This window comes from Seriola aureovittata, chromosome 7 (assembly GCF_021018895.1).
Source record: "Seriola aureovittata isolate HTS-2021-v1 ecotype China chromosome 7, ASM2101889v1, whole genome shotgun sequence".
In the NCBI taxonomy this organism is placed as follows: domain Eukaryota; kingdom Metazoa; phylum Chordata; class Actinopteri; order Carangiformes; family Carangidae; genus Seriola; species Seriola aureovittata.
In genome coordinates this window covers 5409566-5423531 of record NC_079370.1, presented here as the reverse complement: position 1 = coordinate 5423531, position 13966 = coordinate 5409566, and the positions used below count along the sequence as shown (strand labels likewise).

The 13966-nt window shown below is 45.6% G+C and overlaps 2 protein-coding genes across 4 annotated transcripts; both read left to right on the top strand.

The window, feature by feature from the left end:
- Positions 1-59: 59 nt before the first annotated feature.
- Positions 60-5157, top strand: LOC130172460 (tetratricopeptide repeat protein 24). Its single transcript, XM_056381205.1, has 13 exons — positions 60-389; positions 1544-1783; positions 1897-2190; positions 2286-2487; positions 2572-2778; positions 2933-3061; positions 3141-3262; positions 3490-3570; positions 3736-3806; positions 3904-3977; positions 4070-4169; positions 4295-4372; positions 4458-5157. Exons 2-13 carry the CDS (start codon positions 1571-1573, stop codon positions 4567-4569), a joined length of 1683 nt encoding a protein of 560 aa, XP_056237180.1. The 5' UTR covers positions 60-389; positions 1544-1570; the 3' UTR covers positions 4570-5157.
- Positions 5158-5277: 120 nt separating this feature from the next.
- On the top strand, positions 5278-10705 carry LOC130172370 (gonadotropin-releasing hormone II receptor-like). 3 transcript variants are annotated; one of them, XM_056381060.1, is made up of 5 exons: positions 5278-5415; positions 8172-8712; positions 9899-10100; positions 10196-10367; positions 10455-10705. In XM_056381060.1, the coding sequence occupies exons 2-5, from the start codon at positions 8173-8175 to the stop codon at positions 10648-10650; spliced, it is 1110 nt and encodes a 369-aa protein (XP_056237035.1). In that variant the 5' UTR covers positions 5278-5415; position 8172; the 3' UTR covers positions 10651-10705. The 3 variants fall into 3 exon arrangements, with proteins under 3 accessions (XP_056237035.1, XP_056237034.1, XP_056237036.1); XM_056381059.1 differs by having other exon boundaries at positions 10199-10705; XM_056381061.1 differs by having other exon boundaries at positions 10196-10705.
- The last annotated feature ends 3261 nt before the right edge of the window (positions 10706-13966 follow it).

Below are 13966 nucleotides of genomic sequence, written 5' to 3'. Positions count from 1 at the left end.
AAGCGCTCTTCCGATTGGCTGGAACCTTTTCGCATTGGATTGTGGTCCGTGTAGTTTCCTGTCTAAAGTAAAACAAACGCCAACGAAAACTTTACTTTAAAAGAACATTTTAAAATCTCATTAGATATTACACGTCCTTACCTTGAATTACTTATAACACAGTTAAACTTTATTGTTTTAATTACTCCCCACCGTCTGTTCTGTGTTACCATAGAAACCGAGTCAAACTGTATTAGCAGGTGGAGGTATTTGTTAGCTGCTTCTCCGCAGATCGTATCGGTTTATTAGTGACAGCTGAAGTTTAACTTGTGAACATTTTCCCGCTCAGGATGGACGAGCTTAATCTTCACCTGCGGACTGTGAGTGCTCGTGTTACCTGTTGGCTTCAGGTGAGCAGTGTCAGTACCTGTCAGGGGGAACATTAGCAGTAGCAGCTGACGTGTGTACAGCTGTAATAACAGTGTCAGTGACAGCTGTTCATTTATCCGCGATATATATCAATATATAAATAAAAAACGATTCAGTTAAAGGCTGAATGATAAGCAGTAACTAAACAGTCTAAATAAAGAATACTATTAAATATAGATCTAATTATAATATGGTATGGTAATTTAATGTACTGTAACAGTGTAGAGGTGGTGGAGAGGACCAGATCTGACTGACAAACAATGTCATATGTAATTTAATATAATTGTATGTTGTGAGCCAGGAGTCTGGTCTTCAGGTCGGTGACATCAGTCACATAAAAATCAAACAGAAACCATCAGAACAACAAATCAAACACCAAGGTGAAGAGAAACCCCCCAGAGACCAGATCAGATCTTGTATCTTCCCTTTCCACAGTCCAGGTACTGTGACGTTTTAAAAAACACTGACGTCATTTACAAAGTCATGGATCTTTCTCTCGCCTGCAGACAGTCATGTTAGTTATAAAATATTAACTGATTCATCCATCCATTCATTTTTCTGCTGCTTCTCCAGGACCAGTGTTTAATGATTAATTAATAATATCATTATTCTATTTATATCATAATTATATCATTATAATCCCTGCTGCTCTTCACTCATATCTGTCAGAGTGAATGTGAAACAGGTTTTAAATGAGACTCTGTTATAAGTCAACCTCAGCACGAACAAAGACTGTGTCTCTGATGTTGCTGAAACCATCACACAGCCGTGTGTACGTGTGTCCAGCAGAGGGGCGGTGTCAGTTGTAGATTTACCTTCCTCCAACTGACACAAACACATATACAGAAGGTTTTTCAAAATAAATCAGTTTGAAACAAAGTGACTGTGTTTCCTCCAAAATAAACATAAAACATTTAAGTTTTGTAATTAATCCGGTAAAAACATTTAAACACTGAAAACAGCAGCTCGTCCTGTTTCATTTCAACTTTTAATGAAATAAAATACAATTTAACTTCACTCCATATTCAATTTAAATCTTTGGATTCAAGTAAAATGATTCAATTGATCAGATTTATTGATTGATTGAATATTGGCTGTTCTTTAAGAGGAGGTTTGTGTGTTTCTGTCTCCTCAGTCCAGGTGAGTCTCTCTCACATCCATCATGGCGTCTGATGCGTCCACAGCAGGTGAGAAGGAGGTAAAAGTGAAGAGGAAGAGGAAGGAGCAGAAGGTGAGGACGAAGGCCTCAGCGGTGTCAGAGGTTCAGACGGTGGACATCGAGGAGTTAACGTCTGCTGGTCATCGAGCTCTGCAGGAGGGACGGACAGGAGACGCTCTGAGCTGCTTTAGAGACGCCCTGAAGGCTGCAGAACAGGTGAGACGCTGTGGTCAGAGGTCACAAACATGTCATATGACATAAGTCATAAAAGTCATAAAACCCTTGTTGCTGTGTCTACTACATTTCCCATCATGCTCTGCTCCCCTCAGCTGCAGGACTCCCGGGTCCTCCGAGCCTGTTCCTTTAACCTGGGAGCAGCCTATGTGGAGGTGGGGAGACCTCAGAAAGGTCTGGACTTCCTGCAGCAGGCTCACCCCGGTCCGAAGGCCGACCGGCTCCCAGACCTCCAGTTCAACCTCGCACTGGCCCACAATGCACTAGGACAGAGTCAAGAGGCCGCTGCCCACTTCCTGCAGGCTGCGCAGCTGTACAGATCGCAGGGAGACGGAGGCAGCGAGGGAGACGCCTGCATGGAGATGAGCCGCTGCTACAGCAGAACACAGGTCAGAACCAGGACCTGGACCAGAACCTGAACCAGAGCTGGAACAGGTGTGTCAGGTGACAGATGTGTCAGGTGACAGGTGTGTGTGTGTTGTAGGACTGGTCTCTGGCAGTTCAGGGTTTCCTGCGGGCAGCAGAGAGTTACAGAGTGGCAGCCATGTTGGATTCTGCAGCTGCTGCTTTGAAAGAGGCGGGAAATTACATGATTCAATCAGATCAGTTCAGCCATGATGACATTATCGGCGTGCTGACAAAGTCTCTGAGTTTGACAGACAGCATCACCGACCCGAGGACTCTGGGTAATCACCTTTATGAAACAGATCATCTGACCGATTCATTGATTGATTGATTGGTTAATCTGTCTACCTCCCGCTGTGGTCCAGGTGAGCTTTACCTGTCCGTGGGCGTGTCTTACTGCTGGCTCAGGTGTTTCGAAGAGGCGGTGCAGTGTTTCCTGCAGGCTCTGGGTCCTGCGGCTCAGTGGCCCCCCCTGCTGGCCAAGGTGCTGCACAACCTGGGAGCTGCTCTGAACTCTCTTGGACAGTTCACACCTGCTGTGGGCTACCACAGGCAGGCCGCTGGACTCTACGGTCAGACACACACCTGTCACACCTGTCACACCTGTCACACCTGTCAATCACCTGTCAATCAACCTTCAACATTCATAAAAAAGTGTAATATTTATAAGTTCATACATTCAGGATACTATGAAGTGATAATATACGTGTGTGTGTGCGCGCGCAGGCTCTCTAGGTTGCCGTGGTGACCAGGCTCGGTGCTTCAGTAACCTGGCGTTTGCCTGCAGTCAGCTGGGTGATGAAGAGGAGGCAGCAGAGAGCTTCATCCACGCTCTGCAGGGATTCAGAGACACAGGTAACATCAGGTAAAAACAGTAACCGTTCAGTCATGTTTATGAGATCATACCTGCCTCTACCTGTCTGTTTGTCTGCAGAGGACCACCTGGCTCAGGCTCAGGTGTGTGAGTCGTTAGCGGAGTGTTACCTGAAGCAGAGGAAGCAGCAGAAAGCTGTTCAGCTCTACAAACAGGCTCTGAGCGCTCTGTCTCACTGCCAGGTAACAACACACCTGCATGTTCTCCCTCACCTGCTCACAGTGTCCATCATTTCTGTCAGTCAGAAGAACTAATAAGAAGGAGCATCAGACCACCAGACAGGTTGTAAACAAACCAACAGGTTACATCACCAGCATCACAAACCAATCACAGAACACTTCCTGTTCTTTCACCTGTCAGATATAAAAGACTTGATGTTTTGTAAATGTTGTTTATGTTTTGTTTTCAGGACGGTTCTGGTCGTGTTGGCGATCGTCTGGTGGAGCGACTGACTGCAACACTGCAGCAGAGTCTGAGCATCGGCCTGCAGGTCTGGTCACATGACCACAACACCACATCACACCTCCGACCAATCACAACACCACATCACACCTCCGACCAATCACAACACCACATCACACCTCCGACCAATCACAACACCACATCACATGTGACCACATGTCTTTATTGCCCTCTGACTGTTTTTAAAATGCAGAGACCACGTCCACGAGGACCACGCCCAGCCAGGCCACACCCACACAGCTCACCTGTCGAACAATGTGTCAGGTAGCAGCCAATCAGCTCTCACTTTGTCTCCAGTCACCAACAACATTCACACCTCTTGGTGGTTTCACACATCTCTGTGTCTTCACCTTCCTCACAGGAAGTCTGACATCACACATAGTCCACGCAGGGCAGCCAACCAGCAGCGAGATGAGCAGCGGGGGAAGGAGCCAGGTGAGTTCCACAAGAACAACAAGCGGTGTTGCCGTGGTAACAACATATTATTCTTGTATTGGATCAAACACTAACCATCAGTATGCAAGCAGGAGCAGAGGCCAGAGGTAGACAGGAAGCAGCAGAGCATTGTGGGTCAGCAGAGGGCGGAGACACTGAAGTACCTGAATACATGGCATCTGGACCATACAGGTAACACAGTAAAATGTCAAGTCTCTGAAGTTTGTCGTTTATTTCATTTTTTATCAAGAACATATTGATCAGTGATCAATAAATCTGACCTGCAGGTGAACGTGAACATTTGTCTCTGTTTCCAGTTCATACCAGTCAGACCAGTCAGACCAGCTGCAGCACAGTGAGCTGTGGTCGGACAGAGAGAACCCTCACACTGACAGGTAACTCACCTGTCAATCAAATCACAACAAACTGTATTCTTATAAAAGACTTCACAAAAACTGATTGGCTGCTGTTTTCTTGCAGTGAAACCTCATTGGTCCGGGAGACCGAGGCCGTACCCACCAGTCCAGGTGACGTCAGAGAGGCGACTCCCCCTGCGGGCAGGTGGAGGTCTCGGTTCTGTGCCCTGATGTAGAGTCAGAGAGGAGTCCACATCAGTTTGGATCTGCACTCACCTGCAGCTGATCATGTCCTTCATCGTCTATTGATTACATATTTATGATCGCTGGGACTGGTCTGTGGTTTCCATGGAAACCCGGTCATCTCAGTAAAGGTCCAATCCACTTCACAGAGACCTGCAGAGACTGATACTGTGCACACCTGTACGTCCAGGTGTGATGACAGTCACGTGTTTATGATTAATGAATGAACAGCATGTATTTATAGCAGTTTGAACCTTTGTGTTTCAGTTTTGTTATATTGTTTAAATGAACCTAAACCTAAAGGATCTATCCATCAATCAATCAATCAGTCGGTACCTGTGTACAACCGAATGAACTGTGGAGATAGAGTCACAAAAGTCTATCAATAAAGGACTGATAGATCTGTGAAATAAAAACCATGACAACACTGAAGCTTTGTTTACCTGAGGAGTGAGACGCCGGCAACACACCTGTACAACAACTCAGCAGATTTAAACTTCCTGCTGTGCATCCAGATGTTTTCAGTAGAAACACTCAGACTGATGTTTTATTCATCACAGGCTGATTCTGCTGATGAAGCAGCTCCACACACACACACACACACACACACACACACACACACACACACAGAGCTCCTCCTCCTGCTGCAGTCGTCTTCAGTCTGCTCAGTGTTTCAGATCAGAGCTGCTGCGGCTGTGGACAGGACCCTGAACTGATCTGGGTTCTGCAGGTTCTTCTGGGTTCTCTGTGTGTGTGCTGCTGTTGTGTTGCAGTGAGGGGAGAATATGAGGAGCAGAGGAGAACAGAAGAGTCTGACCTGAGGAGGAGAAAAGATTCAGGTAAAAACACTTATCCTTTCACAATAAAAGCCTGTCAATGACTGTCTTTAGATTCTACAGGAAACAGGTTGAAATCATCTGTGAGGAAGCAGATTATTAAATATAATAACTGTATAAAAACGATATAAATAAATAAGATAAATACGTTTTGTTTCACTCTGAGCGTTAACACTAAGGGACTGCTCTGCATGACAACAACTTTAATCTCTAATCCCCGAACAAGAACGATGGAAACTAAGTCAAATGCCTCCTGGTCTTGAACCAGGATCAGTGTTCAGTCCTGGTCACTGTGACGTCACAACATTACAATACTTTTCACTGATGTCAAAACGTGAAGGATGAAAGTTTGAATCTACAGCCAACAGCTGGTTAGCTTAGCTTAGCACAAAGGGGGGGAAGCTAGTTTAGCTTAGCACAAATACAGTCCCAATGTGAGGTTCTTGTAGGATGATTGCTGTTCGGTTGGTGAGGACAGGGTTCGTCCAGGTTAACCTGTCCCTCTATATAAGGTGAATTTTGTAAAGGAATTCAGCCTCTCAGTCAATGAAGTGTTGAGTTTAAACTCAACATGTAATGAATCTGGTCGGGATTTTAATGAGAGCGACGTAAAGACAATGTTTAGTCCAGAGTCTCAGTGCTGCAGAGACCTGGATCTGGTCTGGTAGGGTCCATGTTAGTACAGGAACGGTTAGCTCAAGGTTAGCAGGAGGCTAGCAGGAGGTTATCTGGAGGTAAGCAGGAGGTTAGGATTCGACATCAGTTTAATTAATTTGCTCCAGCCAATCAGATGCAGGAGGAGGGGCCTGCAGCCCTGTAGGTTTCTGATCTGCAGAGAAAGAGGTGGAGGTTACCAAGGTGACATCATGAACACACACACACACACACACACACACACACACAGGTCAGGTTACAGCACAATGCATCTGCAGTTATTTTTGGCAGCAGGATCAGTGTGTGTGTGTGTGTGTGTGTGTGTGCGTATGTGTGTGTTCATTTCAGAATCATCAATATCACATCAACATTAATATGGATGGTGTTTTGTTGTATTCAGTAGATGAATGAATATAACTACATAATATTATATAACAATGTGACAGGATGATACAGAAAGAAACTATATGTTCAGTTGAGGAAGTACTCGGGTCTTTTACTTTGAAGTTCTAATACTAACACCACAGTGTAGAAATACTTTGAGGATGTGACATCACTGCGTTACAGTTACTGATTCTTCACTTTATATCCTGCTGAGGATAATAATAACTGACTCTGTGGCAAGGTCTGATTTAAAACCTGAACAGGTGAAACAGTCCAGGTCCTGGTCTGAGTCACTGTCAGCTGACTCCTCATTGGTCGATGTGAATCAGTTACCATGGTAACCCCTCAGGTTCTCCACAGAGTGTTTGGGCTTTAACGAGACTCTTATCTGTGATCTTTAATCAGAAGGGACGGACAGGAAGTCTCCGTCACAATAAGAGCTGATGGACTGTTAGCAGGTAGATAGACAGCAGGCGTCCAATCAGAGCACAGCAGGTGATTCTGCTTCAGTCAAACAGAAACCTGCAGATCCTGTTACTATCTCTGTGTCTGCTGGTGTGGTTCTCAACCTTAGGACCAGGACCTCTCAGGGGGTCACAAGATAAATCTGAGGAGTCAGAGGACAAGTAGATGTTGTAGATAGATGATGATTTTACAATGTGAGACGCTGAAGCTGTAACCAGGTCGTGACCTGACAACAGCGTCTCTCAGTGAGGACACCTGAGACGCTACTGTTCTCTATTACAGCAAAACACTACAGTCCCTCAGCAGTGAGGACGACTGACGTCTCTGTGAGCGTTACACACCTACGATCAACCTACAACACATTCACCTGTTACACAAACTGGATCTTTTTAATCCCACTGGTACATTTTGTATTGAGGATAAAGTCTTACTTAGAATCCAGACTCATGGAAACAGCAGTGTTCAGTCACTGGATTATTCTGTGGACCTGCAGGAAGTGGGAGGGAAACCAGGGTGTCGTCTGCATAATCACAAACGTTGATTCTATTGATTTGTTTAATTTCGCCTTGAAACTCCACAAACACTGAACATCGCTGGGGGAGTCACACCCTGGGTACTCATATTTGTAAATGTTCAGTGTTTGATTTGTTGACGTGTGTGTGTGTGTGTGTGTGTGTGTGTGTGTATGTGTGTGTATGTGTGTGTGTGTGTGTGTGTGTGTGTGTGATGGACATCACTGCAGGAAACCTTTAAAAACCTGACAATATGTTCAGATATGGTGTTTGTCGACCAGGTGACAAAGACCTGAAGTTACAGCTGAACTGAAGAAGTTAAAGTCATTTTAAAAGGTTCAGGGAGGAAGTCTCTGCAGAACGAATGATGAACAATTAATACAGTGGTTCCCAACCTGTGGGCTGCGAAGGTATTGCAAGTGGAACGTGAAATAATTTGCAAAACAATTTAACAACAATTTGAACAATTTGCATCTATAATTTTTGTGAAAATAATTATTAACTTGTAACTATTAATGACTATCACTGTTATAAGCCAATGTTTGATCGATATCATTAAAATCAAAATGCTGTAAGGTGTCATTATTGGGCCTCCATATTGTTACAGGGTGAGATGTGGGTGGGGGAAGTGTCCTTGAGTTGGAAAAGGTTGGGAACCGTTGAATTAATAATCAGAATCAACTGTCCTATAATCAAACCCCAGTCTGGAATCTCACCTGAACTCCTCCCTCTCCTTCCCTGCAGGATGTCAGGTAACTGGTCCATCCTGAGGTTGTCATCACTGGCTCCACCCACCAGCTCCGCAGCCCTGCCCCTTCCCAACACCTCCCAGTACCCCCCTCTCACAGACTGGGAGGCTCCCAGTTTCACCCGTGCTGCTCAGTTCCGTGTTGGAGCCACCTTGGTCCTCTTCCTGTTCGCGGCCTGCAGTAACCTGGCCCTATTGGCCAGCGTGTGGCGTGGGCGTGGCCGTCGGCTGGCATCTCACTTGCGACCGCTGATGCTGAGCCTGGCGTCGGCCGACCTGATGATGACGTTTGTGGTGATGCCTCTGGACGCTGTGTGGAACGTGACGGTGCAGTGGTACGGAGGAGACGCGCTCTGTAAGCTGCTCTGCTTCCTCAAGCTGTTCGCCATGCACGCGTCTGCCTTCATCCTCGTCGTCATCAGCCTCGACCGACAGCACGCCATCCTGCACCCACTGGACGCTCTGAGCGCGCACTGCAGGAACCGGCGCATGCTGCTGCTGGCCTGGAGCCTCAGCGTGCTGCTGGCGTCACCACAGGTAGATATCAGCACAGGTAACACGTATGCACAGGTAACATGGCAGCACAGGTAACACATCAGCACAGGTGACACATGCTGTAGGAAACAGGAAACATTTGATTTATTTGCATCTGTCAGAAAACAAAAAAGTCACCACAGGTTGTTTCACCTGAGTCTCCTCTCGGACCAATCACAGAGCAGCTTTCTGACAGTATCACATTTAAAACAGGGAACAGCTCCAGAATCTGAGCTCTGATTGGCTGCAGGTAAACTCTCTGCTGTGATTGGTTGTGTGTGGGCACATGTTGAGAAGAGGAAGAATCTGTCTTGTTTCCTCGGATGCTGTGAACAGACTGACTGTTTCATCATCACTCCGCTTCTAACATTAATATTTATCAGATGAGGTGGGTTCGCAGTGAGGGGCGGAGTCAGGTTAACCTGAGGATGGCGTGATGAAGAACAGTTGATGACCACATGATCATAACTACTGTTTACAGTCCAGCTGCAGGTTCCTCTGGTCCAGGTGAAGGTTCTCAGCTCACAGCAGCTCCTGCAGTAAACCCTCAGTCAAACCTGAACATTAATCTCTGCAGGAATGTTGTGGTTTCTGATGGAGAGATTAAATGTGCAAAACCTCCTGCTGTTAGCTCGGGCTAACTGCTCCCCTTGGTTTATATTAGGAATGCTAGTAACGCTAAGAAGCTACAAGCTGGAAAACAGCTGAAACAAACAGATGTCAGTTTGACTGAGCTAGTTTGACTACACAAAACCCTGACGTGAAGTGGACTCTGATCATTAGAGTCCACTTCACGTCAGAGTCCTCTTTGGTTCGGTTCAGTCCAGTTTGGGCAGGTTTAGTTTGGTTTGGTTCAGCTGGAGAACAGATGTTTTAATACAGTGAATATCTGCTCACCTCATCACACCTGAACATCAAACACCTTCTCACTGCAGTTTAGAGTCAAAACAGAGATTGTTGTTTATAAATGTTGAGTATGTGACCATGTGACACATCACTGGTCTTCAGCTTCATGTCTGATCACTGCGTGACTTCAGGATTCGTCGTGTTAGTAACTGATTGTAACAACAGCTGCTGAAACCATCGTCCCCTCAGACTCACTGAGGCCAAATCTCACCTGTCCTCCGGTAGCAGTGGGACTGTCTCCGTCTCACCTGTTTCTGTCTCACCTGTCTCCGTCTGTGTCCAGCTCTTCATCTTCAGGGCGATCAGGGTGGAGGGCGTAGATTTCACTCAGTGTGCGACTCACGGCAGCTTCAGGCGCCGCTGGCAGGAGACGGTTTACAACATGTTCCACTTCACCACGCTGTACGTCGTCCCCCTGCTGGTGATGAGCTGCTGCTACAGTCGGATACTGGTGCACATCCACCAGCAACACCAGAGGGAAAAAGGTAACAAACACCTGTGACACACCTGTACAACACCTGGATACCTGTACACCTGTCCCTCACCTCCAGATCACTGCGATAGTCCCTCCCTCTCTCAGCAGGTGAGTCGTACCTGCGTCGCAGCGGCACTGACATCATCCCGAAGGCTCGGATGAAGACTCTGAAGATGACGGTGGTCATCGTGCTGTCCTTCGTGGTGTGCTGGACTCCGTACTACCTGCTGGGGATCTGGTACTGGTTCCAGCCCGACATGCTGCGTGTCACACCTGAGTACGTTCACCACGCCCTCTTTGTGTTCGGGAACTTGAACACCTGTTGTGACCCCGTCATCTACGGTTTCTACACTCCTTCCTTCAGGGCCGACCTCGCTGCCTGCTGCCGCCGGACTACGACTGGCGCTGACGCCTCGCCCCGATCTCTGGACCGACTGTCCGCCAGACAGGATCCTCACAGTGGGGAGCAGGAGTCGGACCCGGCTCCCAGAAAGCAGGAGACTGACACTGACCAATCAGAGGCCAGGACTACACAGACACTGACCAATCCACACAAATGAAGATGTGAAACTTTGTGATCTGAGTTCAGTTTAATTAAAGTTAAAGTTTAACAGGTTTTAGTTTGATGTGATTTTTCTTGTGTCAGTTTAAAACTTGAGGAGTTTGTCGTTCGTGTTTAAACCGACTCAGTAAAGTCTGTTCTTCATCCGTGTCTCTGAACTGAAGAAGAAAATCTCTTTCTCTGAGTGAGTTCATCTGACCTCTGAAACTAACCAGACCAGGTCCAAACCAGGAGCCCGTCTGGACTGTGTGTGTGATTGTGATCAGTGATTGAGGACGTAATGAACTAAATGACATAATACATTAATTATCATATTCATGACATCATTCATGACATCATCTCATCCTATCAACATCAAGCCTAGTGTCAGCTGGTTTCAGTCAGTCACTAACTCACTTAGTCACTCACTGAGTCAGTCATTCAGTTACTCAGTAATTCACTCACTCAGTCATTCACTCATTCAGATGACTGATGACTAACGAGACATTTCTGCCAACGATCATCTTTGTTTATAAACTCACATCAGATGGAGATTAATGATCAAGTGAAATAATGAAACTAAAAACATTACATCATGATCTGGTTTCTGATCTGAGACCAGTTTATTTACTCGTGTTTGTGTTTTTGGACAAATGAAAGAATCAGAATGAAGGAGTGAGGACACAGGTGCTGGACGGGATGAGAGGCAGAAGTTCACAGACAGAACAGACCGACATCTGAGGAAATAAGAACTTAAAACACGTCAGCTGATCAATCAACCAATTATCATGAATTAATGCAGATGAAGTGATAACGAGCTGAATCATCAGTTCTTTGAAAGACAAACTAATGAGATGACGAGCGGAGGATAAAACAGCTGTTGTCTGGACACAAACATTCAGTGTTCGATGTAAAGAGAGAGAGTTCAGTTCGACAGAATAAACGAGCAGCAGACTCTGTTTTCTACTTTATTTTTATTTGGTTTCATGTGTCGACTCATCAGACGAACAGACAGGTGAAGCTCAGAGACTACAGGTTCATCCCAACACACAGCGCGAAGCTCAGCACGTTAAAGATGGTAGCGACCAAACTTAATTAAAAATCTTTTTCCTAAATGTAAGTATTTGGTGTCAGCAGAAGGACAGAGGTGTGAATCTGTTTTTCTCGTTCGTCCTCAATCTGTTCTGTTCTTTTTAAAAGCAGTTTAAAGCTTTGGGGAAAATTTACGACACATTATTGAAAATAAAATGTTTTGAGAGAAAAGAAATCAGTAACATTAAAGCATCACTCTTCTCATTGGTTCTAGCCTTCGTTCACTACATCTCTACATTTAGTTTTAGTTTCTACAGCGCGTCGACAGCTGGAGGTAGTTTGAGTTTAAACCAACAACAGGATAAAATCATCAGCTTTTTATATAAAATAACTCTGAACAGCTGCGTAACATATGGCTCAGGTATCACATGTATGGCTTATTATTAACCATGGCTTCGTCCACTGTAAAACGTTCTCTACCTTCAGCTGGAAACAACTTTTCTTATCTTCTAGAAACATTTTCACATCATTCAACTACCAACAAAAAGAATCAGGAAAAGTCAACAAAACAGAAAGCGAAGTTGGGGGGGGGGGGGGGGGGGGGGGGTAAATGGTAATAATTATAATATTATTAGCAATAATAATAAAAAATGAAAATGGTCTTCTTTACAGGTTTTCATTTTGGCAGAATTTCCTCTTCACCACCGAACGGCAGCAACAGAAAAATACGAACTGAAAGAAGAAAGTTCTTGAAATAGAACAAAATCATCAACAACTTTATAAAAACATTTAGTTTGTTCTGCTTTTATATTTTTAAATCACTCGGCTCATTACAGAGCGGAGAGGAAGGCAGCGAGGAGCTCCCACCTGACAGTGACCTTTGACCATTGACCCTGAGGACAGAAGGACTCAACAGAACTCGAATAAACTTGATGCAACTTGACTCGTTGGCGTTCTGGTGACAAAGTCTGGACTCAGACGATGGAAGTAAAATTTGTTTCTATACTGTGATCCACCGGAGATTGATCCAAACCAGCTGTTTAATCAGGTCCTCCGTCCTGCAGATCAGCTGGACTCATTTTACCTCAAAGGACTAAATATTAAAAGGCTTCATAGGTTTCAACAGGAAATATCTGAAAGACTCAGAGTCCTCAGGTCCTCAGGGTCTCAGGGTCTCAGGGTCTCGGGGTCAGTGTCAGAAGCAGAGACAGAAGCTGTAAAGACATTCAACCACAAACTGAACACAGACTGTGGCTCTGAGGTAACGAATCAGAAGAATTACGGAGCTTTTGGTCAACGTGTTCACATCATTCACTCATTTGGTTTATGACTCGTTAATCTTCCTGTTACAATATATGAAAATATAAATTCACTTCAACACTTCCTCAGTGTTCATCTGAAATATAAAAAGCTTCTTTTGGTTGAGTTTGTTCTTCACCTGCGGGACCGGAAGTGAACGTTTTTTCTTCACCTGCGGAACAGGAAGTGAAAGTTTGTTCTTCACCTGCGGAACAGGAAGTGAGAACAAACAGAAAAGAAACTGGTGGAAACTGTTTTTTTCTTTGGACGTCGTTCAGCTCGTTTCTAAATATCAGCAATTCATGTCAGACGTTATAAAACAACAGGTCAAGAGGACAATTCAAACATGGCTGACGAGGCAGAACACACCTGCAGGCAGGTGACAGGAAGTGGCTAACTCCGCAAAAATAAAACATCAAAGCGTTCATTAAAACTAGGAACAGAAAAGAGCGGAGACGTCAGAGTCCAGACTTTCCTGGTCCGGCTGTGTGTCGACTCAAGTCCTCGTCGTTTCCTCTCAGGTAGAGGTGAGACGTCTGCAGAGGAGGATGCGTCTCCATGACGACAAGCAGTGACGCACAGACTTCTGTCAGTTACATCTCCTCTGCAGCTCAGGTCAAAGGTCATTCTCCAGCATCTCCAGTGAGCTTCAGGACCCAGACTCTGTAGGTTCAACCAGCAGGGAAGTTACACAGCCCTGAATACAGGACGTCAGTAAACCAAAGGGTCCCTGGACTTGATGAGCTACGACATGGCCATGATGAAAGTGGATCTTATGGAGGTAACTCTGCTGTGGAGGACAGACAGGTATCTGGACTAAGTTGGAAAATCTTTTTGGGCCCTTGAAGCAGCACTGGAGGAAGCTGTTGGAGTCAGACAGGAAGTGTCAGGACAAGTCAAAGAGCTGAGAGCTTCTCCCTGAGGAGGACGACCATGGACGGGGGGGGGGGGTTCAGACGAGCAACATTCAGAGTTCCAGGGTTTCTCTGTGACGGTCGGGGGCA